General features: G+C 38.8%; 1 protein-coding gene across 2 annotated transcripts in view; it reads left to right on the forward strand.

The window, feature by feature from the left end:
* SMOC1 (SPARC related modular calcium binding 1) overlaps window positions 1–27,409 on the forward strand; it is a 207,749-nt gene that overhangs the window by 115,163 nt on the left and 65,177 nt on the right. The window contains exons 4-6 of one of the 2 annotated variants that reach the window (XM_007472901.3): window positions 4,927–5,026; window positions 6,769–6,816; window positions 25,917–25,973. In XM_007472901.3, the coding sequence (XP_007472963.1) occupies window positions 4,927–5,026; window positions 6,769–6,816; window positions 25,917–25,973 (205 nt within the window). Of the gene's footprint in view, window positions 1–4,926; window positions 5,027–6,768; window positions 6,817–25,883; window positions 25,974–27,409 lie in introns of both variants that reach the window. The other variant, XM_007472900.3, reaches the window with a different exon arrangement.

Here is a 27,409-nt window from a genome sequence, read left to right on the forward strand (position 1 = left end):
CCTTTATAGTAGAATTTTATTTAAATTTATTAAATTTTATTTCCCCTATACCATCCTACTTACTGTTCCTCATTCAATACTTCATCTCCTAATTTCAAGCCTTTACACTGGTTCTCCCCAACATCTGAATGTATTCTTTCCTTACCTCTGCCTCCTAGTTTCCCTAACTTCTTATTGGACTCAACTTAACTCCCTCCTTCCACCTTTCTTCATTCTGAGATTGTCTTCCTTCTCCATTGTCCTATCTTGTATATACATAATTTTGCATGTTGTTTACCCTATTAGGTTGTGAGCTTCTTGATGGCAGGGACTGTGTTTTTTGCCCTTTTCCAGCACTTAGCACAGAGCCTGGCATATAGCAGGTGCTTAATTAATGCTTATTGACTAATTCTTTACTCCAATTCCTAATAGTTGTGTATACATTTTGTTTTGCAACCTGCACTCATACACCATATCTCTTTCCATTGCCCTGTGAGTGATATTTTTGATTAGGCAATATAATATAAAGAATGGGGCACTGCGTTTAGAGTCATTAAGATCTTGGTATACTTCTCACTACTAACACTTTTTAGCTACATGACCCTGAATAAGCCACCTTAACTCTCTAAGCCTCAGTTTCCTCATCTGTGAAATGAAGAGGTTGAATTTAGTGACTTGCAAGGCCCTTTCTAGCTTTTTATAGCTATGACCCTATGAATTCTTCTTTAGATTGGAGTCTTTTGAGACTTGTGGATATACATAGCCATCACTAGATAATTACCATTAAAAAGATGAACTTTTGGTGGTGGGTAAAGAGAGCTCCATTAAAGAGGCTTTGCAATATCCTAAAGGAAATTCATCTACTCTCCTCCTTCTCTTTAATTCTATATCCAGCTCACTATCCATTTGTAGTATTTGTCTAAGATCTATATAATGATGAACAAGTTCTCTGGATTGCGCATCTTCTGAATGACAGTTGTAAGCCTACTAGGCATGGGATTTCATAAATTTTAAAGCCAAAAAAAGCTAGATAATATTTTTAGCAGTTTAAATTAGTCTTGCCCTCAATCAGATGTCTATGGCTTCATTGCATATCAGTATGCAGAATTTACTAAGAAAGAACATAACATAGAGGATAGAATGCTGGATGTTGAACTAGGAAGACAAGTTTAAATCTTATCTCAGATACCTATTAATGATGTGATTCTGGGAAAGTCACACTAACTGCTTTCAGCCTTAGTTTCTTCCTTTCTCAAATGGAGATGATGCCAATAGTTGTTACATCAAAGCTTCTTGAAAGGTTCTTCTGTGTGTGTGTGTGTGTGTGTGTGTGAAGTACTCTGTTCTCAAGAGCTGCATAAATGCTAGTTATTAATTGCTCTATCTTTGGGGCAAAAACATCTTTCTACTAGTTGGCTAAAAAGAGCCCAAAATTTCCTGGAAAAATAAATTATATACATTTTCAGGCATATCCTCTCTTTCACAGCAACAACAGATTTTAAAAGCCCTTTTTTAAAAGTGTCTAGTTTTTAAAGCTAGATCTGGTTACTCTTTAAAAGCAGTTCTTGTAGAAAAGGAAATTCACTAAAATAATTCCACCTGCCCTTTGAACTTGTTCTGACCCAAGTTTGCTTCAGTTTTCTTCTTTGCCTAAGGCCTTCTGCTATGGAGTTACTCTGTACTCCTAAACTCAGTAAGAGAATACGAGTTTTATTTTGTACTTGCTCCAAAGAAAATGGTAAACTCTCTTTCTCCCTTTTTCTCCCCTCCTTATTTCCACATCATTGGACTAGTAATCAATCCATTATTATCTTTCAGCTGTGCCATGGTAGTTCAATCTAAGCAGCAAAATCCAAGGGTAAGAATTCTAAGTTTAAGCCTGTGTGCTTTGAGACTCCTCCCATCCCTGGGGAAGAGATCCTGGCATACCAACCTCTATTTTATACAGTAAGCTTATGGAGAGCCAGAGGCTCGTTGAGTGGAAAGAGATTTCAAAGGATATCTAGTCTAACTAAAGTTTACATAATGCCTTCTAAAAGTCTATAAATTGCTTTGCATGTGTGATTTCATTTGAGCCACATATCAATCTTCTTTACTACAGGTCCTATTCCTCCCTTTTACAGATGAGGAAACTGAGCTTTTTAACAGACTTGTTCATATTTATGTAGCTTAGAAGATGAGATTCAATTCAAGTCTTGCTGGCTCAGAGTCCATCTCTATCCCCAATACCACAGCTTTCCGCTTTATAGACTTGGATGGACCATATGTCATGTCCCCTGAATCATAATATAATAAAAGTCTGGTATTACATTGTTGACCACTAATATAGATGCCCTGTTCTCTCTTGACACCAGCAGATGGTATTGACTTTGGCTACTCACCGTGTATCTGGGTGGATACAAAATTCTTCCAGAAGTAGCATGAATCTGAGATGAACCCACAAAGCTGGCTTGGCATCTCTTCCCATATCCCATTTTTCACATCTCTTCTCCAAATTCAACAGTCAATCTCTTTGGATAGGAAACTTGAACAAGCCCAGGATGCTAGGCTCAGTTGGCACTGCCTGCTTGGATGAAGACAGCTTCATGGAGCAGTAGGAGTCAAAAGAGCTTCAGATCGAGTCAGAATGGTTGGCATGGTCTCCCAGACACATCTTTCTCTAAAGATGATTTGTGTCAGAGAAGGGGAAAGTTAACAGCTAGATCTCATTAAACTCTTAGCTATAAGAGAAGAATGATTTCTGTATGAGTTTATTCCTGTGGTGCTGACAAAATCTAGAGGGGTCCCCTCCAAGTTTTCAGCCATGTTTCCCACCCAAGAAGTCCTGCTGGAGACATCTAGGGATTTAGAAAGATTCTGGGTGTTTGCCACTCTTGATGTAAGAGGTGTTTCTTTACCCAGCTGAGAGTGAACAGACCTGGGTCAGTGCCCAGTATCACAAGGGACTTGGGCTCAGCTAGACTTGTTGAGCTCCCATTCGAAGACTTTGTTCAGTGTTATGGTCTGTATAGAATGAGCTTCTCAGCATTACTATTGGCTCAAGGTACCATTGAAATAGTTATTTTGGGGAATAGATGATCATTTAGCCTCATTACTTGGAAGGCAATGATGGGAGGAGGAGAAGGACACAGAGATGCCTGCTTCCTGATTTTTAGAAACTTTTTTATACCATCCTGGAAAGTGTAGTTAAGGGGATAAGATGATATTCTTTCTCACCTAGAATACAAAGGGAAGACAAAATTTGCTGATGTAAGTTGGATGCTTTTTTGATTGTATAAGGTTTAGGATGTAGGTGTTACAGAGGATAGTGTACTAAACCTAGAGTTGAGATGATCTGAATTCAAATCTTTTCTCAGATACTCACTAGTAGTATGACTCTGGGCAAGTCACTTAACCTTGGTTTGCCTCAATTTCCTCATCTGTAAAATGGGGATAATACTAATATCCACCTCCCAGAACTGTGAAGATAAGATAAACTATCTGAAAGGTGATTTGCAAATCTTTGATTAATATATAAATGCTAGTTTTATTATGTCTCCAATATGAACCACAACATTCCATTGTTCCCACAGTCCTTCTGTTGCTTTATTATGTTGTGGTCCTCACACTAATTAAGGACAGCGAGATGGCTCAGTGTATAAGAGTGCAGGCCCTGGAGTCAAGAATATTCATCTTCCTATGTTCAAATCTGGCCTCAGACACTTACTGTGTGTCCCAGGGCAAGTCACTTAATCCTGTTAGTCTCAGTTTCTTCATCTGTAAAATGAATTGGAGAAAGAAATAGTATACCACTCCAGTAACTTTGCCAAGAAAACCCCCCAAATGGGATCATAAGAAGTCAGAAATGACTGATAAAATGGCTGACCATCATACTAATTTGATAAAATTCCTTCTGACTTGTGTCCATTACAATAGAAGCATTGCCATCATCTAATACTCGTCTCTTTGACCTTGGACAAGGTACTCAATCAAATAAATAATGTTACAAATAAACAAAATGCAGCTGGAACAAAAAGAAAAGATATGTACTAAGGTAAAATTTAACTCTGGAGGCAGACAACCAAGGTTTGAATCCCACTTCTGAAGCTTACTACCTATGTGACTTTGGAGAAATCCCTTTATCATCCTCCTGGACCTCAGTTTCTATGTCTGTAAAATGAAGAATTGGACTTGATTTCCTCTGAGGCCTCTTCTAGCTCTATACCTTTGATCCTCTCATTTGTGTTAAGACATTAACCAAGTAGAGTAAAAATAAAAAACAGTACCCTCTTCAATGCAAGTCATCTCCCTAAAAGCAAGGACCATTTGTTGCCATCTTTAATATTAAAATTTCCCCTCCTCCAGAGATCTTCCTGATTGACCCAATCTGAGAGTAACTCCCCATTTCTTACTATTTCTTCAACACTTAGGTTCTCAGTTGGTATGATATTACAGGAAGTACTGCTTTAAAAGCCTTTTTTAAATAAATTACCCTTGAAAGCAGATATCTCTACTATTTTTTTTTTTCAGTATCTACTCTTATTCCTAGGATGTAATATGGCAGGCTTTTTTTTTAAACCCTTACCTTCTGTCTTAGAATCAATACTGTGTATCAGTTCCAAGGCAGAAGAGTGGTAAGGGCTAGGCACTCAGAGTAAAGTGACTTGCCCAGGGTCACACAGCTAGGAAGTATCTGAAGCCAAATTTGAACCCAGAACCTTTTGTGTTTAGTTAGGCTTGACTCTATCCACTGAGCCATCTAGCTGCCCCCTGTAATAGGCTTTTAATTAATGATATTGGCTGACTGACTCCTTTATGTGAATACTCTCTGAAGGTGAGTATAGGAAAGGTAGAAATGGTAGTAAGTATCAATTATAAGATATGTCATTTACCTTCACATGCTAGTTCTACCCAGCCCTGCTGAAACAATGCCTGAGTCTAATGACCATTGCTCATTTCCTTAAACAGGTGCAGTGTCATACATATACTGGATACTGCTGGTGTGTCACCACTGATGGAAAGCCCATCAGTGGCTCTTCTGTGCAGAACAAAACTCCTGTATGTTCAGGTACTATGGGGTATTACGGGAGGAATCAGTGGCTGGAAAGAGAAACTCCATTGGGTCTGATAAAATGGGTCTGGTTGGAGGAGGCGTTGGAATACTTGGGAACATTGGTGGGGATTGTGAGGTCTTACTGGATCTAACAGAGGAAGACTCAACTCGAACAGGTCATACTTAGACCTGAGTAGAAATGATGCTAAGTGACCAGAGTCTATGGGCTTTGCTTCCTAGTCCAATCCTTGTGTCTTTTCTTAAAAATGCCACATTTTTCAGGTTAGATGAATATGTGATACTATAAACCACACAATATCCTTTGGGTTGATTTATGAAAGAAGTACCTGTTTCTATTTTTTGTTTCTAATTTTTGTGAGCAAAATTTCTGCTTAGACTAGTTTCATATGGTGGGATAGAGAAGAAGGGACAAAGTTGATAAATTTTATTTCCACAAAGAAAATAAAGATAGAAGTCTCATATGCTTAACATAAGGGTTTATCGTCACTCAGAAATGAATAACCTATTAATTTCCCTTCATTTTCCTAAATACTTCTTCCCTTGGACCCATTCCCAGGGAAATTTCAAGCAAACAAAAACAATTTAATGCTACCGGGACCAGGTTCATTTTTTCCTGACCAAGGTCTAATGAATTCTAATTGCACTGTTGTAGTGACTTTTCTGTAAACACCTTGGTATTTTCCACATTCTTCATGATCTTTGTAGGGGGGAATGAGTAGAAAGGGATGTAAGTATTAGCACGAGCCGACTTAAATTCATAAGACAAAATGGGAAGTTTGCTTTTTAAAAGAGGAATGGGAAAGTTTTGCTTACACAGAGAGAAAGCAAGCCTTCTTTGGCTTTGTACATCTTATAAATGATCTGGGTGGCTTTCTTTAAAACAAAGCATAACCAAACTAAATGAATTCTCCCCTAAATCCAGTATATAGAAGGATGATATTGTAAGAGTCATAGTTCCACATCATTACAGCACCTTTTTTCAAGAATATTTAGTGGTTTATCTAAGAGAATATCTTTCCCTGAGTAGTATTTCGTAGATGAGTTACCAATAGTGTCTCCCTTTCTCCCTATAACACTGTCATTTTTATGGATATGGGTTCCCTAGAGCATACAGGTGTCTCAGCTGTAGAACAGGTCTGTGGAAGACACCCAGATGTGTACAGCAGCATGTTTAACCAAGTAGACTTGACATCCATTCCCTCAAGGGACAAGCCCACTCAGTGGAAAATTGTTTCCATGTCTTGGACCATTTTTGCCCATTCAGTATGATTGGACCAACTATTTTCCAGTTAATGCAATTGGAAAATCACTGATTTCCTGCTCTAGCCAATAAGATGTCAGTTATTGCAGCTGGGATGAGAGGTGTTTTTCTTCTCAGCTTGTTTTGCTGAAGAAATTAGCCTACCAGACTGGGATACTGCTTAGTGCACAGTAGAGGTAACTAAGGGAGAGAGTTATATTGAATAGGAATAGTAGTAGTATGGAAATGATTCTTGAGTTGGGGAAATGAGAAAATCATGAATCACTTCACTAGCACTTGAATATTGGGAGCATTGAAGGAAAACAAATCTCTTCATATGAATACTATACATTAAAATTACATATGGTTATCCTAGATGTGTTTAAAGGAAATGGTTCCATACCATGGGCTTATACCATCAGAATGTACCAAAACTTTAAAAGAAGTCAACTCAGAATGCATCCTGATGTGTTTTTTTTCCCCTTCTCCAACAAAGGTTCAGTCACAGATAAGCCCTCAGGCCACGGTAACTCAGGAAGGAAAGGTGAGTGAAGTTTTGTGCTTTATTCATTGTTTACCTCCAGTAAGAAGAATCATGGTATAGTACACTGGTTATTAAAAGTGTGGTCCGGTCTAAGAGCTCTGTGTTTTCCTGAGACCTTTTCAGGGGGCTATAAGGTCAAAACTATTTTCATAATATTAAAATGTTTCAATTCTTAATAGGATAAATAAATATTATGTAGATGGGTTTGTATGGGTAATATTGTTCCAAGAACAATAGAACCATCTCTACTATAATTTAACTTCCCTGGATTTCAATTGTCTCCTCTGTAAAAAATGAAGAAATTAGACAAGATGGCCTCTGAGTTACCTTCTGGTTCTAGGTCTATGAACTGAACTTATCTACTACTACATTGTATTTCCTTTGTTTCAATGCTGGACACACACATAGGAGATAATGAATACAACATCTGTATTGGCAGACAGACTGAATCGTCTACAGTGGGTGAACTATACCACTCCATCCTTGCTTAATAGCATTTATGATGTGTTTATTATATGACTAACAATCAAGGCTCATAACTTATATGAGCCAAAGGACACCTAGTTGGTTCAATGGATAGAGAGGTGCATCTGAAGTCAGCAAGTCTCATCTTCTTAAGTTCAAATCTGACCTCAAATGCTTACTAGATGTGTTATGCTAGGCTAGTCACTTAACCCTGTTTGCCTCAGTTTCCTCACCTGTAAAATGATCTGGAGAAGGAAATGACAAACTATTCTGGTTTTTTTTTTTTTGGTCAGGAAAATCCTAAAAGGAATCACATAGAATTGGACACTATTCAACAACAAAAACCAGAACAACATGAACAGAAGCTCTTTGGGGAGGTCCTCATTGAATTTTAAGACTATAAAGGGGTCCTTAGATGAAAAAGCTTGAGAAGTGATGATATAGCAAATAGTTCAGAGCCAAGGAAACCTCACTTAAAATTTTGCCTGACATTTAACTGGCTATGTGATCCTCAGCAGATTGCTTAAACTTGATAAGTCTTAAGAAATTGTTTAGACCCACTAAGTCATCTGCTTTGGTGGAAGGAGTTCCCCTACATGACAAAAATATGAGTCCAACTTCCTTAGCCATTTATAAACAGTCAGCCCTTAGACAAAGTGGAAAGAGCCTCTGGTAAAAGCTAGATCTATCCCCTAGAGAGTCTTTGCCTCCCTTCCCTGCCCCTCCTTTTTAAAGCAAATAATTATTCACACCAATTTTGGTCAGGCCTGAGGATATGAGGGCAAACACCTGGAATCCCGAGACAAGAGCCTTGATTGTTAGTCATATAACAAACATTCCATAAATGCTATTGAGCAAGGATGGAGTGGTGTAGGTCACCACTGTGGGATGATTCAGTCTTCCAGCCAGTAAGAATGTAGTATTCTGTATCTCCTGTGTGTGTGTCCAGCACTGAATCAGGGAAAACACAATATAGTAGCAGAAAAGATCATAGATCTAGAACCAGAAAGTAACTCAGAGGCCATCTTGTCTAATTTCCTCATTTTTTACAGAAGAGAAACTGAGGTCCAGGGAAGTTAAGAGACATCAAAGATGTTCTTGGAACAATATTACCCATTATACATCCCAGTATAACCAAGGAAAGCAGGTATTCTTGAGGCTAAATCAGTCATGGTTTCTAGTTTTCTCAAACCGAAAGCCTTCAGCACAGAGCCTAGAAGGATGCCAGAAAGAGATACTGTAGAAATAAATGGACCCTTGTCAAAGAACATTGTCTCAATGGTTGTCAGTGGAAACTCAGAATCACATCTAGGGGATAACTGATGAGATGGAATGTCCTTGAGTTGAGAATTAGCTTCAGTTTAGTCATTTTGGTGTATTTCAATGGAACAGGGAAGGGATAGACCTGAGGATATTATATAGAATTTTGGCAGAAACCATTTACTGGAGATACTCAAAGACTCAGGAATTGATGGAGCTGAGGAGGCTACTTAGAGGATTTGAAGTAGTGTGACTTCAAGGGCAGGGAGAATCCCATTGAGTAGCTCCTTATTTAAAAAAAAACACTTTTTGTCTTAAAATTGACATTAAGTATCACTTTCAAGACATAAGAATGCTTAGGATTAGGCAGTTGGGGATAAATTAGTTGCCAGCAAATTTCATTTTCTATGTCACTCCAAATGCCCCATCAGAGCAAGGCTAATACTGAGGCACTTATTGAGGCTTGCCCAGGGTCACACAGCTAGAAAATATCTGAGACCAGATATCCCAGCTCCAGGTCTGGCCCTCTATCCAATGAACCATCTTGCTGTCCCTAATAGCTCTTTAATTTAACAAATTATTCTTGCTAACTAAATTACAAACTTAGTTTTTCTAAACTAAGATGTTATGAATGCACTCTAAATGTCAATGCCTGGGACAAAGTTTTAATTGCTTTGCCCTGGTTATCTGGTAAGAGATTGAGAGAATGAAAAATAATAGATAACTTAAAAACAAACCCAACACAAACAACTTTATTATATTGATGATGTTTAGGGTTTAAGATGGTTTATGGGTAACTTTACAGAAATTGAGATTGTGGGAGAGTTTTTCAATTTTCTTAAAGCATTAGAAATCCTTGCAAAAATTAACATCATGCCTTCAGGAGAGATCCTAGAAGTGGAATTGACCAACAATAATGCAAAACGAGTTACATAGGGGTTTCTTTTCTCCTGTCCACTAAAAGGAGCAATGTGGAAAACCATGAGTGATCTGCATAAAAGGAATAAAGATGAGTCATAGGATTTATTTTATTTTTTTTATGAACTAAAGAAGAACTTACCCAATAGGTTTCTAGGTTGATTTGGATACCTTCCCCCAAGGGATAACAAATGGCAGAAATATTGCTTCTCAAATAAGCTAGACTTGGGCCATGGTTCCTGTATGTTTAATTAGCACTAATAGGTGCCTCAATATTAGCCCTGCTCTGATGGGGCATTTGGAGTGACATAGAAAATGAAATTTGCTGGCAACTATCAATAGTAGGACTTCTCAAGGGTGAAATATTAGCAATTTCCATACCTTCCTTTCTGGTGCACCCTTCAGTGCTAATTTCCATAGACCCTAGTGCTCCCACAGAGGACTGTATCTTTGGAAGAACAACAGCAGTGAAGAATCTGGGGAATTGCTCCGCCTCTGATGAGAAAACCACCTTAGGGAGGTAATGTATTCCCTGCCTGTCAGGGTGGATTTGAGATGAGAGATGGTGTCTTTGGAATGTGTGGTCTCCCTCCCAGGGGCAGAGGCTCAGGCCACCTGGTGGAAATGACCACCCTCAAGCACACCTGTCCAGGAAAGCTGGATTTGAACCGGTGCCCTAAAGGTGGGAGAGGGCATTTGTAATATCCTGAGTCAACCTGCCAAGGTTCCTCTTTCAGCTGCCACTTAAGAATGGAATGTGTTCTGGAGGGCAGCAGGTGGGATAGGGACAAAAGACGCCTTGTGAGATTTGGTGCCCACCCATGGGGTCTCTACTCTTCTATACCAGAGCCTAGCATAATGACAGGACGTCTCCATCCTTCTCGAATTTGTTTTTGTAGTCAACCTCAAAAATGCATTAGGCATATGGAGGATTTAGAGAGCAGAGAGGCAAAGGAAGACAGGTGAAGAGGAGGGCATGACCGTAACCTATGTCATGCATGTAGCAGGGTAGATTGGATCCAAAGCCAATATAATGTTCCTTCCCCCCACCACCTTGCCCCTATGAACATGACTTATTGACAAGACTAGAAAAGGATCCTTCCTCTTTAGTTGGGAGAAATAAAAAGTTATATTGTGAGCTAGAGTCTGATTGTCAACCAGGAATTAGCCCTTTAAAGGATAGGAGGGGAATGGCAAGCTGACAAAGTCCATGGAAACAGGGAGTGACAGAGAAGCTCAATCACAGGGTTTGGGCAGTTTGGGATGGTGTGGCCCTAGAGGGGAACCTCTGAGTGCTCCCACTACTGGATCCCAAGTGTGAGACCTGAGGGAAGGAAGGAAGGGAAGGGGAGGCAGAAGCCCTGTTATCTTAGACAGAAACACCTGTGGGAAGGGAGGAGGGTGAAAACTGCAGACTATTTACTTAATCTTTCAGAATAGCTTTTCCTTCTCTGTTCTTTGTGCTCTGTGGATTTAACAGACTCTTTTATGGGGCACATGTGTGGTAATTAACACAAGCTATATTAGGTCTTGTGCCATATGTTTGAATTTCAAACAACAATTGATCTGAAAAGATCATATCCACAGCCTTTCCTCCACTTCAGGTCTGTCACTTCAAGATGTGTGTGTGTGTCTGTGTGTGTGTTTCACACACTAGCTAATTTTAGCAATGCCACCTGAAACTTCTATAGCAGTTTGTACTTTATGGAGCCTATTTCTCATGTATTTTCTCATGTGATCCCCAAAACAAAACACTCCTATAAGGCAGGTGTCCTCCTTTTACAAATGAAGGAACTGCATCTCAGAGTTGTGACCATCCCACTTTCATAGGGAACATAGCTGCAATTCCAGCTTAGATCTCTCTCTCTCTCTCTGTCTCTCTCTCTCTGTCTCTCTGTCTCTCTGTCTCTGTCTGTCTGTCTGTCTCTCTCTCTCTCTCTCTCTCTCTCTCTCTTTCTCTCTCTTTCTCTCTGTCTCTCTCTCTGTCTCTCTCTCTGTCTCTCTGTCTCTGTCTCTCTATCTCTGTCTCTCCCTTTTCCTCTCCCTCTCCCTCTCCTTCTCCCTCTCCCTCTCCAAGCAAAGATCATTAAACTTGACTTTAACCCTGGCTCTGACACTAACTAGCTGTGTGACCATGGGTATGGAACAATCTCTCTGAGGTTCAGTCTCTTTATCTGTAAATGAAGGAAATATTTAAACTTGTAAGGTTGTTGCAGAGGCAGCGAGAACTTGGAGGGGAAAATTCTGTTAACCTTAAAGAATTAAATGAATACATATTGTTGTTAGTATTATTTCAACTAGGGCAGCTAAGTGGCACTGCAGGGCCTAGAATCAGGAAGATTCATCTCCCTGAGTTCAAATCTGGCTTCAGACACTTATTAGCTGGATGACCCTGGAGAAGTCACTTAACTCTGTTGGCCTCAGTTTCCTCATCTGTAAAACAAAAAAAAAACTTACTAGATGTATGATCCTAGGCAAGTCACTTAGTCTTGTTTGCCTCAGTTTCCACATCTGTAAAATAATCTGGAGAAGGAAATAGCAAGAAAACCCCAAGTGGGGTCATGAGGAGTCAGATGTGATTTCAATTTTATCACAGTGCTGTAGAGCCAGTGACTTCTATAGCCTGACTGATGGGCATAAGAGTGTGAGATATATGAGAAGAAAAGACATGATGATGCATGATGAATGATTTTTTTTCAAAACTCAAGAAACTCAAATCATTCATTCATTTCTCCTCTGACAAGAAAATCATGCCCAAAATAGATGTGAGCAAAATATCTGACTCTTGGAACTTTTACTTCTATATACCTTTCTGAATGTTTTAGGTAAGATGACTGGGAAATGGAAAAACTTTTAAGGCAAAAATAAACCCCCAAATCCTTTAGAATTCTATGTAGAAGCTTTTGTCTTTTCTAGGCAAATGTTTCTGGTTATGAGGGGGAGAGAAGACCTCTTAGATTAAGAGACACATTTAGTTTTGAAAGTCTTTCCCGCATCTTCACAACTTTCTCATACTGTTTTTAGCATGGGCTGAAATACATATATAGTCTTTCAATATAGCTTCAAGTGTGAAGAACTGTGAGAATTTTCTTATCCAAAGTCTCTTTCTTCCTCTTTATTTTTAATCTTTTTGTAGCTAGTGCACTGAGTACACTGACTAGTGCCAAATCTGATACATCATCACTCATATTCTAGTTTTAATAGTTCTTAGGAGGACTTTACCTTTTTTTCAGTAGGGATGGGGAGAGGAAGATGAGTAGTTAATAGAATGAAAAACAGTCATCGACATATGGCATATTTTTTTATTTTTTAAATTTATTTAGAATATTTTTCAATGGTTCCATAATTCTTCTTGTGTCCCTCCCTTCCCTCTTCTGCTCCCCCTCTCCTGGAGCTGACAAGCAATTCCACTAGGTTATACATATATTATTGCTCAAAACCTATTTCCATATTATTTATATCTATAACAGAGTGATCTTTTAAAACCCAAATGCCCCAATCATGACATATGGCATATTAACATTTGCAAGGGCTTTTATCTTTTATTTATTTGCTTTTTGCAACAGCAGAATTTGAAATTCTTGATTCCCAAACCAGCACTGTCTCCATGATACCATACTATATATGATAAAGGGATCAATATGCTAGTAACTGAGAAGAGACCAAGTGATAATTAGGGTTGGGGCAACTCTACCATATCTCTCTGTTATCAGTGATAATCCACTGCCACATTAAAGCATTTTTTTCATTATCGCTTTACTTCCTGATAGAAATCTGTACCTTTAATAATAGTCTCCTTCAGACAGAAGGGTAGGCTGTATTCATTTGATAGGAAATCTGACACCAAAAAAAGGAAAGCAATTTGCTCAAGAGTCTTCCTCTGGTTACCAGGCAGAGTTGGGATTAGTAGCTCATAACCTCTTACTTTTATTCTGTCATTTGATACGACTTCTAACATTATTAACCCAGACTCAACTCAGATGGATGATAGAAAGTTGACTTTCTTTAAATCACCACCTTAGGTTATGTTTGTCATGGAAGTGCCTCTGGCTTTGTTAATGTCAAAGATCCATATGAATGAAGAGAAATTGTTGTTAGTATTATTTCAGTTATGTCACAATACTGTGTACTGAGAGAAATGTAATTTACAGCTATAATGAAGTTAAATACCACCAATTCTGGCTGATATTCCTTGGATGAGATGCCTCATGTCAGCCTTGCCAATTGTGTTTAATTGTTCATTTGTTTCAATCATGCCTAACTCTTTGTGATCCCATTTGAGATTTTCTTGGCAAATATACTCAAGTGGTTTGCCATTTTCTTCTCTAGTTCATTTTATAAATGGAGGAAACCGAGGTAAATAGGATTAAGTGACTTGCCCAGGGTCACATAGTTTGTGTCTGAGGCTAGATTTGAACTCAGATCTTCCTGACTCTAGGTCTTCTACTCTATCCCTTGGGACACCTTGCTATTCCTAGTTCCATTGGTTGGAGAGAGAAATATTGGCTTTCTTCTTTCTCCAATAGCCTATTCCTAATGCCCTAGAAAGGAAATAGAAGCCACAGACAGGAACATTTTAGAAGATTTCATGAAGCTAAGCACTCTCATTGCAGTGTCCATGAGAGACTACAAACCTGAGGGCATGGATTTTTTTTGGTTCTCTAGACATAGATTTGAGAAATAATACAGGACTTGATTCTTTGGCAGTTTTGACTTTGGGTTATACAGGGATAGTAGAGGACACTTTGCTGGTAAGAATAAAATGCATGCACCCTGAATTGCTGTCCGTTTCCAGACAGCAATTTCTTCTACTGTTCTCTTTTTCTCAGCTCTGCCCAAGTCCATTGGGGAATAAAGGGAACCAATAAGGTCACTGACCCTCTCATTCTTATAGGAATGGTCCTTCTGGAAGACATTTGGTCCTTTTGAAGCAACTTTGACAAAATAACAAAATAATGTTACACAGTCTCTCTCTGCTCTAATGCAGCCTCATATAATTACAAAATACAAAAGTAATATGATTAAAGCAATTTAAAGAATTAAAGAATTATCTGACTATGATACTTCTCTACTTGTGAAACTTCAGTGGCTCCCCGTTATCTCTGGTATAAAGTAAAAATTCAACAGCATGGCATTTTAATCCCTTCAGAATCTGGTTCCTACCTACTATCCCAGCTTTATTGAACTTAACTCCTTCACACACTCATTCAAGCTAAAATAGCCTACTGGTTGTTCCTTGAAGTCAGCATTTTATTTCCTGACTCCTTGTGTAGACTGTTCCCTGTGGCTGGAATACAATTTCTCTTCATCTCTGTCTCTTAGAATTCCTACTTCCTTCTAGGTTTGGGTCATGTGTTATCTCCTATAGGAATCTTTTTTTAGATACCCTGAATTGCCTTTCCCCCCCTTCTTGTCAAATTATCAATTATATACTTATCTATTTATAATTTGCTTATTCCTCAGTTCCTTTAGGGCATGGACTGTATTTCATTTTGTCTTTGTGTGTCAAAACCTAGCATGAGACATTGCACATAGTAGATACTTAATAAATGCCTGTTCAAAAAGAATAAAAGAAACTGAGGCACTGCATATAGTAGGTGTTTAATAAATGCTTGTTCAGTTAAGATGGATAAAGAAAACTGAGGCTCCGGGAAATTAGATGAACTGCCTAAAACTACAGTGAATACTTACAGAGGTGTAGGATTTGAACCAAGGTCTACCTTGATTCTCATTCCTGAACTTACCTTGAAGCTTCTGTAAAAATATTGATTCATTCTGTCTTTCCTCAGCTTCGGAGCCTGGTGTAAGTTAATTTAGAAAGAGAGGCATTGTAGTTAAGAGTTCTAGATAAGGGTTTGTCTTCTTTCCAACTTCAAAAGGGAAAAAAACATTTTCAGTTGCCTGTGCCCAGAGCATAAGAAGTAGGACTCAAATGTTCAAGATGAGGAGTCAGGGTAATTTTGAATTTGGGGGGCTATGGAGTCCCCAAGTTGTAACGCCAATTGAAGTTGGCTCCTTGTTCTTTTCCTCTTTTTGGGTGGTGGTTCTTTTCTTTTTTAAACCTTCCCCCTCCATCTTAGGTCAATAGTAAATCTCAGTTCTAAGGCAGAAGGCAAGGGCTAGACGATTGGAGTTCGGTGACTTACCCAGGATCACACATCTAGGAAGTGTCAGAGGCCAAATTTGAACCAAAGACTCCTGTCTTTAATCTTGACTGAGCCTCTGAGCCACCTAGCTGCTCTTGGTGGTAGTTTATCTTCAGATATAGAGAAGAAATAAATCCTCTCTTATAAAAAAATTTTTTTTCTAGATGTGTCAAATTTAGTTCTCTCTGGGAGAAAAAGAAGGCAAGTGGTTCCTATAACATGTCTTTGTATTACCATGGTCTCAACTTTTAAAGTGACTTAAAAGCATCCATTGATCTGAGAACAGATGCATATGTCTAAGGGCATGGTCCTTGGATCTGGTTTTTAATCCCAACCTATCTCTGAGGCTGGATTTGGAGCTCAAGTCTTCCTGACCCCAGGCCAACTCCCCCAGAGGAGTAGATAGAGTGCCTGATTGAAAGTCAGGAAGACCTACTATTAAAGCGAGCCTCAGACACTTGCTAGCTATATGACCCTGGGCAAATCACTTAACCCAGGTTGCCTCAATTTCATCATCTGCAAAATGAGATGGAGAAGACAATGACAAACCACTCGAGTTTCTTTGTCAAAAAATCTTCAACTGGGGTCAGGACAAGTTGGACACAAGTGAAACAACTGAATAGCAACAAACATCCTCTTATCTATGGGACTCTGAATAAGTTAACTTCATTTGAGTTTTGGCATACTCACCTGTGAAATGGATGTAACAATAACTGATATGATCTACCAATTAGTCAAAAGGCACTACGATGCTAAGCTTAAGGGTAGGAAAAAAGGCAAATTTAGTTCCTGCCCTCCAGGAGCTCACATTCAAATGTAGTAGCCCATTTGTCAACTCCAAAGAAGGGTGCTGGGAAGAAAGTGTTTCATAAATAATAAAGTGTTACAAAAATGACAGCTGCTTTTATAGCAGGTATCAAGAATGAATTGGCTTTCATGTCTAAGAACAAAATCTGTCCCTAAAGAAGGGATTTACCTCTAAACAAAGGGGTGGCCAAACTCTTGAGGGTTGGAGGGTAGGGAGCATTTCATTTTTATTTTTGTATTCCCCATGCCAATGATAGTATTCTGCATCCTTATTTGTTCAATCAAATTAAATTTGAGAGTAGCAGAAATTTCTTAGGCATAGGTCCAGATGTGGAACCCATCATTGAATGGGATGATATTTCCTTTCCTTTCTGCCCTTGTAGCCTGGCATGTCAAGGAGTTATCCAAACTAGCTTGACCATTCAGCTCAATATTCCCAATGTGACACCTTCAGGGAACAGAGGAGGGAGATTGGTTCCAAGAAAGCCAATGAAAACATGTCAATGTCCCTGATATTACCTTTAAATCCAGATGTCACATACTGTTCCAGGGAGAAGTAGAAAGCAGCCACGGATCATGAGCCTGGTCATGGAAAGAGCTTAGAACCAATTTGAAAGTACCACACCCCAGCTCTGAAACACAGCAATAAAGAGTTTTGCTCTTTTTTTCTCCTAGGCCTTTATCTGAGCCAAGTCTTAGTCTTTTGGCTCTTTTTTTCCTTTTTCTTCTATCACTTATCTGATTCAGAAGCACTATTCCAGCCCCCCTTTTTGGAGACCTAGGAGAGATGTGTCCAGATGAGGATGTGAATGATCTAAATCTGTCCCCATGCCTATACTCATGTATAGGGTGAGCATAAAGGCTTAGAAAATAATTTTTCTTCTTTCCTTCTCCAAAATATTTATACTTCCAAATACTAATCAGCATAGCTAATAACAGGGTTAATAGATCTTAATGGATGGAAAATGCTCACAGTAAAGATGCCCTGAAGAAATCCTGTTCAGCTTAGTAGATAAAGAAGGGGGTTAAGATTTAATTTTCCATAGCTATCCTTCTGCAGTATATATTTCCAGTCATATTTACAAAGGAATTTTGCAAACAGGTGCTATCTGCTCCTTGTAATCACTTCAATACTACCCACATTGGGGCCATGACTTTTAGAAAGTCCCAGCCCACTGGCTATGAAAAGCATGAACTTTCTTCCCCTACTCCCAAGGGAGAATTAGTGGACTAGAACTCTGTAGAGGATAGGAGTTCTTTTAAGTTGCCTGTATACATAAACAAGCACTGATGTCTCCATAATAGTCACAATGGACTCCAGGAGAAAGATGTCCATAGACAGAAGTGGTTTAAGAAGAGATCAGGAAGCAAAGAGAGACTTTGGATCATAGAGAAGCCCTTTTTGTGACATTTGGAAGGGGCAATGGTTTTCTTTTCTTTCCTCCTTTTCCAAGGCTGCGTGATCTTAGAGAGCTCAAGAGGTGCCATTAGTATAGAATGTTATTCCAGCCTCTTTGACACATTTGCTTTTGAAGGACCTGGAAGAGAAAGCTCTTTGTATATAGTCAGAATAAACTCATTGTACACCCAAACAATTAACTCTTCAATTGACTTGCCAGTGCCTTGAAAACCCCAGCCCTGCCTCTCTGGACCTCTTAGGCTCTATTCAGCCCCTTAAACACACCACCATTTTTTCTTTTTCTGTTTTTGTTTTGTTTTGTTTTTTTATTCTGAAAGGTCTTTCGCCTAGAATAGTCAGAGCAGATCAACATTCTCCTCTGTACCACATTTATCTCCACCTGCCACTGAATGTCAATCAGGAATCAAAAAGCCAAACAGAGAAGGCTTTGAATGGTGTCATTGGGGTCGAAGTGACTTCCAGCTGTCTGTGCATGGGCCAGGCTTTCTGGCAGGGCTAGGAATTGAGCTGTTACATAAACTCACTGTCTGTACTGGCCTACAGAGCCCTTTGAGGGACTGTGATTCCCTCTGGGAAACACCTTCAAGGGAACTATAATACTATGAGAGGGGAGAGAATTAAATAATGAATTTTGGAGGGCCAGTCATATAAATAAATGTCTGAGCCACTAGAAAACACTTCTGAGCTTCCAAAGCTGCTGACCTACCACAGGATTTGGGACAAATCACTGAGATTCTCTGGACCTTGGTCCTCCATGTATTCGTCCTCTGCCTTTTTCCTAGGTGGATTAGAAAATGAGTGATAAAACTTAGCCTAAAGTACACAGAATGGAAAAAAAAGGAACAAGATCTATCCAAAGTGGTAATGTTATCATTGCTATTCTTAAACTCATCTCCATGGAATTAATGCAAATTGACTTTCCTTTTTAAAAAAAATTAAATCACTTATAAACAAATTTAATTTTATTGTTATAGAAACTCTATTTTCTTATATAAAAACTATATTTTCCCAATCACATATGCATATTCAAGTTCTCCCTCTGTCTCTCTCTGTCTCTCTCTGTCTCTCTCTCTCTCTTTCTCATCTATACTTCTTTACTTTGTAGGTTGGAAATAATAACAAAACTGGTACTATTTGATCTCACACCAGAGAATCTCATTCTTTGACTCTTGGTCTTAGATCTGTGAACTGATAGCACTCCTGAAATTTGGTAACAGGTAGTTTATTCTGGCACTTGTTATCAGGCAGCTGTTATCCTGAGCACCTGATAAGGCCCACCAGGAAACTGATATACATCTTAGATCTGGGATTTAGACTTGTGTACCGGTAGCATGTTATAATGGTTTGGTCAAATATTTGATTCTTTGTTTTAAATGAAAAACCCACTGACTTCATCATGGCTTTCTGGGTCTTTGGATGTTTGGATTTAACAGTCTTCTGACACAATAGCATAAATCACTGCCTGATCTTAGTATGGTATGGTAATCTTTTTCCTAATTTTTTTGGAAGTCTGAGGGGAAAAACTACTTTCTTAGAATATAAGAAGCATCTTCCTCTTGCATGCAGGAACTTCGGAGGTTTATTTAATTAACAATGATTTGGGGTAGTTGAGTAACCTCAAGTTCTCCATCTGGGAAATGGGACAAATAGATTAAATGTCAGTACTAACTCATGATATTATTTCATCATGAAAAAACTTTGCAATCATAGCATTAAACATTAAACATTTAATAGGCTCCTTCATTAGAATACTCTTATGATTACTACTTGTAGAATGGTAATGATACTGGGTTTTCAATTTTCAATTTATTTCTTTTTAATTAAGAAGAATCTATTTTTCTCTCCCTTTCATTGCCCCCCCCACTCCTACCCCAGTAGGAAAACAAAACTAAAACCCTTATAATAGATATGTACAATCAAAACAAACTCCAGAAATGGCCACATCCAAAAAATGTGTGTCTTAGTCTTCACCCTGAGTTTATCACCTTTTTGTCAAGAGGTGGATAGAAAACTTCATTGCAGGTCCTTTAAGAATCATACTAGGTTACTGCATTAATCAGAGTTCTTAAGACTTCCAAAGTTTTGTTGCTAATGATGCTTGGCTTTCAAAGAATATACCAGTGGAATTTAAACGAGGAGCAAGTTGGAAAAGCTTTGAGAAGAGGCCAGGCTATGGTAACTCTAAAAACTAGCCCAGCTAAGTACAAAAAGGCTTTTCACCTGTTTGGCTGAAGAGGAATTAATTTTTTGACCATAGCAATGTTCAGAGATTCTACTAATTTGAATGGAATGGTTGCAGTATGTGTCAGTAAGAACTCAACATTGAGAAAGGCAGTTTGGCTTAGCACAATGAGCACTGGATTTAGAGGATCAGGGTTCAAATTCAGGGTGGCTGTTTATTAGATGTAAGCCTATGGGCTAGTCCCTTCAAGCCTCTTCCATGTCCTCATCTGCAAAACATGGGGCTGGAAACTAGATAATTATGAAGGTCTTTCCTAATTCTAAATTATGTGATTTTGTGATATTGTGTGTGGGAGGGATGTGTGTGTGTGTGTGTGTGTGTGTGTGTGTGAGAGAGAGAGAGAGAGAGAGAGAGAGAGAGAGAGAGAGAGAGAGAGAGAGAGAGAGAGAGAGAGAGAGAGAGAGAGGGAGGGAGGGAGAGGGAGACAGAGAGACAGAGACAGAGATAGAGTGTAAACTCTTATAGTTCAGTGTAGGACTATTTACCTAGAGGTTCCTTTGGCCAAAGTGTGGTCCTCTCTTTTTTAGTAACCAATCTTTAAAATGAAAAAAAAATAGCTTACCTTTTGAGGGGAAAGCTCATTATAAAGGTATAGACAAAAAATAAGCAAAATTTCAGAGAAAATACCAGTTCACCAGGCAGCAGTGAGGGGGAGAGAAAGGAGATAAATTCATTCTTCCAGTTTGGCAGTAAATTCTGTCCAGATAAGTTACACTTCAAGTGGGTCAGGGAGCCAGACAAGACTCCAACTGCTCATGATTATATTCAGTTCAGGGTAGCAACATCCTTCCTTTCAGTCAGCTAGTTGATGTTTTTTTCACTGGCATATTTCTGCATTATCCTCAGGCCATTCTGTGGAGCTCAGAAGGTTGAAATTTCCCTAGCCTCCATAGTTTCTACCTCTCATGATCTTTTACCCTTTCTTTCCACCTGAGGAAAAAAAAACTACACTTCCCATCAACACCTTTGACAATAAGAGTCCTGCAGTCCCAAAGGTCTTAGTGCAGTTGTAAGTTTTTCTCTCTCAAAGTCAAAGGTGTTTTATACTTCACAGTTCCATTGGGGATGCTTATTTTCTCTTTATATAGATTTATAAGACTTAGAACTGAAAGGAATTTTGTAGAGATCTGAATCACTCTTCCACACCCCATTCCTTTTCTCCTCCAATATTTGGGGAAACCATAGAGGTCCAAAGAGACAATCTAAGGTCACATAATTAGTAAAGGAGATGACATTTGAACCCAGGTTTACTAACTCTCTAGTCAGTGATCTTTCTATAAGATGATAGGATCATAGCTTTAAAACAGAAAGGATTCATGAAATACAACTTCCTCATTTTACAAATGGGTAAACTGAGGATCAGACAAACAAAGTGATTTGTCTAGGGGCAAATGGGTAGAATTGGAGCAGAGCCAGAATTGGAATGGTGGTTCTTTAACTGTAAATCCAACATTCATTCCATTCATACCACATTGCTTCTTGAAACTCTTTCTCTTAACACTCCTTTGTTACATGGAGAATGGATGTGGGCTAGGACAATAAACCTCAATTGGCAGAGAAGCTGAGTGTACAGAGGTATTTGGAGTATGAACTTCATATCCAGCAAGAGCCACTAAGTATATACTGGAGCAACCAAGAGGGTTTCAGTGGTTTGTTGAATTGAATGGAAAGAGGTGTTAATAGAGTCAGGGGAAGTGATGCTATAAAAATGACACTGTATGGCTCTGGGCTATGTTTATTTTCCCTCAATGACTTCCAGATCAACCTTGGTCCGCTTAGGAGTCAAAAGATCTTTGTTTCAGGAGTCTGCTTAAGACATGCAAATACAGCTGGATTTCTTATTTTTTTTACTGGTCTGGCATTTGACCCTTCTCTTCTCCAAATCTCAGTATCACGCCCTTGACAGACACATACACCCACACTCACGTACATTGCCCAGGAGTCCAAATCTGACTGGTTACTACAGACAATTCTGTATCTCTTAGAATTGTGTGAGTTGAGTAGGAGTGTGAGCTTATTGGTGTCAGCAAATAAAGGATTTAGGTTTTCATTTCCTATTAATATGAGCAGTCTTCACCTCTATAGGGATAAGCCCATCAATAGTTAAAGGACTGATTTATTTTTTTCTAGAAGGGTAAGCATTAGAGATGCTGCAAATGTGATCAGAAATCTCAACTCCCTTCTTTCACTCTGATTGCTGTTGTTTGTTCTCTGTTTTTGAAGAGGACCAATGAAATAATCAGATAATGTCTTGACTTGTGCATGAATCACTGAGGCAGATTGGCCCAAAGTTGTTAGCTTCACTCTCTCTTCTAGTCATCACCATCCAGTGTCAAGACAAAAGTCAGGATGGCTGATCATGGCCAGGATACAGTGGATGATCTTGGCATCTTTGATGTCTGACCAAGCTCCCCAAAGCATGCTTCAGCCGCCCTCTTGGTCCCTGGAACAAATTATTCTCATCTGCCCATTCAAGCAAGGGAAGTCTTCACATGCTTGGGGTAGACACTAATTCACTGATGGATTTATGTTCCATTGGTTACTCTCAACCTGGTTAGCCTATATGCTGAGAAAGAGTTTACAGGGTTTAATTTGATTAAATGTTAGGCCTAAAGGAGGGTCAAGTTTATCCTAGAACACCAATATCTGGAGAATATGCTTTTAACTGTTAGCCTCCTGTTCTGCTGTCCCCATTCCTTTTGCCTCTCCACTAAGGCTCTGACCACATTTTTCCCCCTACCTGACTGGAATTCACCACTCTAAGTGGTAGTGCATTCCTTGGTGCACTGCCATTGTAGTAATGCAGCACCATTCTTTCAAGGTCCACAGCTTTATCCATTTCAACTTACCATCTCCCTTGGCCTGATTTCAGGGGTTATGAGGTCACGGACCATTAGCAGTGCCATGGGAATGCCGACTAGACTCTCTGGGGGATGAGTCATACACTGCCTCCTCTTGTGGAGTTATGGCACCTGGTGCCCAAGGCCAATTGTCCTCTGTGCTGTCCCTGACCCTTGAATTTACTCTGCATGCAAAAATTCCCAATTTCAGCTCTAGTTAGGTCAAAGGACCTGAGAATTCCAACTGTTGGTTTTTATTGTTGATGATTTAACTAGAATTCTAGGCATTGTCTGAGAATCAGTGTTCTCTATCCTTTATTTAATTTTACTATGTGGGATTATAGTGTATATCATGAATGTATTATGCAATATGACATTACCCATGCTCCCCTGGTACCCTCATGATAAGAAGAAAGCAAGGAAGGCCTCCAGCATGTTGAGCAAACTCCACATGGTGGACTTTTGAGAAAACATGGACAAGACTTCCACAGGATAAATAGAGAGGGCAGGGAAGGGGACAGAACTATTTATTTGACTTTTCTTTTGATATCTTATTTTCCCAATTACATGTAAAAATAATTTTTAGCATTAGTTTTCTAAAATTTCTCATTCCAAATTCTCTTTCTCCCTGCCCTCCCCACCTCCCTGAGATGGCAAACAATTTAATATAGGTTATGCATGTGATATCATGTGAAACATACTTCAATATTGGTCATGTTGTGGAAGAAGACATAAAAAAACTCAGGAAGATAATAAAGTGAAAAGTAATATGAGGAGCAAAGCATTTATGAGGCACCTACCTTGTGCCAGATCCTGTCCTAAATATTTTACAAATCACATTTGATAGGCATGGATGAATTGTAGTTGGCAACATTGTTGGGACTTCTCAAATCAATGAGATCATACCTACCTCGTGCCAGATCCTGTCCTAAATATTTTACAAATAACATCTCATTTGATAGGCATGGATGAATTGCAGTTGGCATCCTTGTTGGGACTTTCAAATCAATGAGATCATACAGCATTTAATATAGTATTACATTAAAGCAATTTTTCCTTTTTTTCTGTGAGATAAGCTTTTGAAGAAAGGAGATATGCAGTAACACATGTCTGGGATTGATGAAGGGAATACCCTACCTCTGTCCTCCATCTCCAATCTCCTTTGGGGATCATTGACACTTTAAACAAGTGATTTCCTGTCCTATAGTACAGAGATATCAAACATACCAGCATGCAACCCACAGCACTTCCAAAAGCTGCTAAACCACATTAAAATGCAATTGGGAAATATTAACAAAATAAAATTTTAAATATAGTAAAACATAGATAACTACATTTTCAAACTATGTTAATATGAGGCCACAGGAATCTTTATGTATGGATTAGTGGCTCCTCATTTGGTTTTGACACCACTTCTGTAAAGGGATCAGAAAATGTTTACTCTAAGACTAGACTAGAATGCCAAAAATATATATTCCCATCTCTGTGTTAAGGACATAGAAAAAATGGAATATTTCATGTGTTTTTTTTCTTTATCATTGTAGTCCTTGCTGAGAGAGGCTTTAGATCAACGTTAAAAAATGTGCAGTTCTCTACAATCCCCATCATAAAAATATATGGGGTAAAAGTGGGTGGTGGGGCAGCTATGAAGCTCAATGGATAGAGTTCCAGGTCTAGCTTTGGGAGGGCCTGGGTTCAGATATGCACTTAGACACTTTCTAGTTGTGTGACCCCGGTCAATCACTTAACCGCAATTGTCTAGCCCTTACTTCTCTTAGAATTGATGTTTAGATTCTAAGACAGAGGGTAAAGGGTTTAAAGAAAAAAAATACAAGGGGATTAGATGTTGCCAAATGGAACTTTTTTGTTTTCTCAAAATGATGAACATCAGAGTTGGTGGTATGGCCAACCTTCTCTCTGGGAGAAGAACCTTTAAGAACTATTTTTAACTCCTTGTTTGTCCACAGCTATGAAACCTGAACCACCAGGTAGGTTTGGTGTGGGTAAGTGTCAGAGAAAGGATGGAGAAGCCAAGAGGGAGTGAGGCCTTTATCCTGATGGTAATATTCTTTTATCCTCTAGGAGAGTATGAAATAGTTATTGCAAAGCACTTAATTCTATCTAAACTTGTCTATCATGCCTATCATTCTTTCTAGCATCAGAATTGGGGAGATGTGAAAGCTGACAAAGGAATTCTTTTTCCCTTTATATTTTACTTGGGAGTAGAAGTCTCTCAAGAAATGAAGACCCACTTCCCTTTTCTCATTCTGTAGGATTTAAATTAATGTTGAATATTTCAAGTATTACTTTTTATAAAGTTTATTATCTGACAAAATAGAATCATGTGACTAAGTTTTTTCACCTGCTCAAAAATCCCTGCTCCACCAAAGCTGCAACAGGAAGGAAAAGGCTAGACACAGACACAGAACTCCACCTAATTTATATCCTGACTACATCAGTAGGATGCTGGGAATCAGAGTTTTGCTGGGGAGTAGAGTTTTTAGGGTAACAGATTCCAATTACACAACCCCCCTGAGATCCTTTGGAAGACTAGTCTCCCCCCCCCCCCCCCCCCCGCCAGTGGATCTTAAATCTGCTATAGTTCAATTTCATTACCAGAATGAACCCAAAGTTCATTCTGAATCTTTTGGTGCAGTGTGAGGTTTCTGCATGCATATCCATGGCACCTTCTTCAAGTAGTTCACTTCCTGTATTCTGAGAGGTAGCAAGTTTCTTAACTTTTATAAAACTAGAATTTTATTGCAACTATACAATTCACCCCAAGCCCTGCTTGAAACAGTAGGTACAGAAATTTGTTTTGATGGATGTCTTCCTCTCCTTGCCCCTTTTTTCTTCACCTATTCTTTCCCTCTCTGTTGCCCTCATTCCGGACTTGGCCAGGCCATGTGTAAACCCCAACCATTCAACAGTTCTGGAGAGTAGATAGTAATTTACCTCAATAATGGTAGTCTCTTTTCGTTTCTTTTTAACCCTCAATTCAGATGATGGATCTAAGCCGACACCCACAATGGAAACACAGCTGGTGTTTGATGGAGATGGTAAGAACTGCTTTTTCTTTTTATTCTACTTAGAACCTTTGATTTGGGAGAAAATCTTGTATTTTGCATAATTAAGCATTAGTTTTTCAACTTAAAAATGATTTAAATTTAAGATCAGGTAACCCAGTCGCCTGAATTTTAGCCTTTATTCTTTCCTTGCTTGTTATGTGGCCCTTTTCAGTAGCCTTCTCTTCTGGTTCTTGGTTTTTGAAATAAAGGCATGCATCATAATCTACCAAGGAAGAGGTGGATTCTACTTGACTGGAATAATTCATCAACATACCCTTTAACCTGTTTCTAATCTGTCCCACTCCAATCTATTTTATATACTGCTATTGGTAAGGAAGCATTCTTCCTCACTCTTCCTAAAACTTCCAAGTCAATCCTCATTGACTATAGGCTAGTCTAAACTCTTTATTCTGTTACTCAAAGTTGTCTACAATCTGGCTCCAATCTACTATCTGTCTTACCTCATCTACCTCCCTTTAATGTACTCAGACTCTAGTCTCACCAGGATTATCAGAATCCACCATTCATATCCCAAGGGATCTTTACATTTGTCCATGGTCTTCCTTATGGTTGCAATGTCTTGTCCTGTGTTATGTCAGCTTATCAAACCCTTAAAAATCCTCCAAGATCTAGTAGCTCAAATTCTCCCTTCTCTATAAAGCCTTATCTCATTTTTTTTCTCCACCCATCCTATAATCTTCTCAGAGCCAGAAGTCAACCTCTCTTTCAGTCAAGAAACCTTTATGGAAGGTTTCTCACACCTTACTAATTTGCCAGTTCTACTCTACTGTGTATTGTATATATTATATATCTATTGTATTATATTTTTTGTGCATGCTTCACCTTCCTTAATAGATTGTAAATTACTTGTGAACTAGGATTGTGTTTGTCTTTGCACACTTAAAGGAAGATCACACAAACCCCAGGGATGTTTTCTTGTTTGTTTGTTTTTTCCTTTGATTCATGACTTTGCTTGGCCAAAATAGCCATTACAGAAGTGGTCAGCCTCTTTACTGACAAGCTTCTCTCCACTTGGCTTGAAGAGCCCTCAGAAATCACACTTGTTGTCAGGACTATATTCCAATTCTTTTCAGGACAATGCAGCCAACTATAGCTTCTGTTCTTCTGGCTTAGCGTCTGAGAACACAGGATAACCTCCCCATCAAAATGAGGCAATGGGGTAGAATTTTTTGCCATGGATATATTGACTCCTCCTGGGAAGGAAGGCCTTTAAAATTTTTTTAAATTTCATAATTTTTTAAACTTGACACATGCACCTTTTGACTCATTTTCTAAGCTAGTATTTGTTCCTTTAGGCAAAGAACTATATGTTCAACTCCCTCTTGTTCCATATGGCAATCAGTCTGGTGTACTGCCTGAGAGAGATTCATAAATAAATTTAAACCTTTATTAACTGTCTAATATGT

This window comes from Monodelphis domestica, chromosome 1 (assembly GCF_027887165.1).
Source record: "Monodelphis domestica isolate mMonDom1 chromosome 1, mMonDom1.pri, whole genome shotgun sequence".
In the NCBI taxonomy this organism is placed as follows: Eukaryota; Metazoa; Chordata; class Mammalia; order Didelphimorphia; family Didelphidae; genus Monodelphis; species Monodelphis domestica.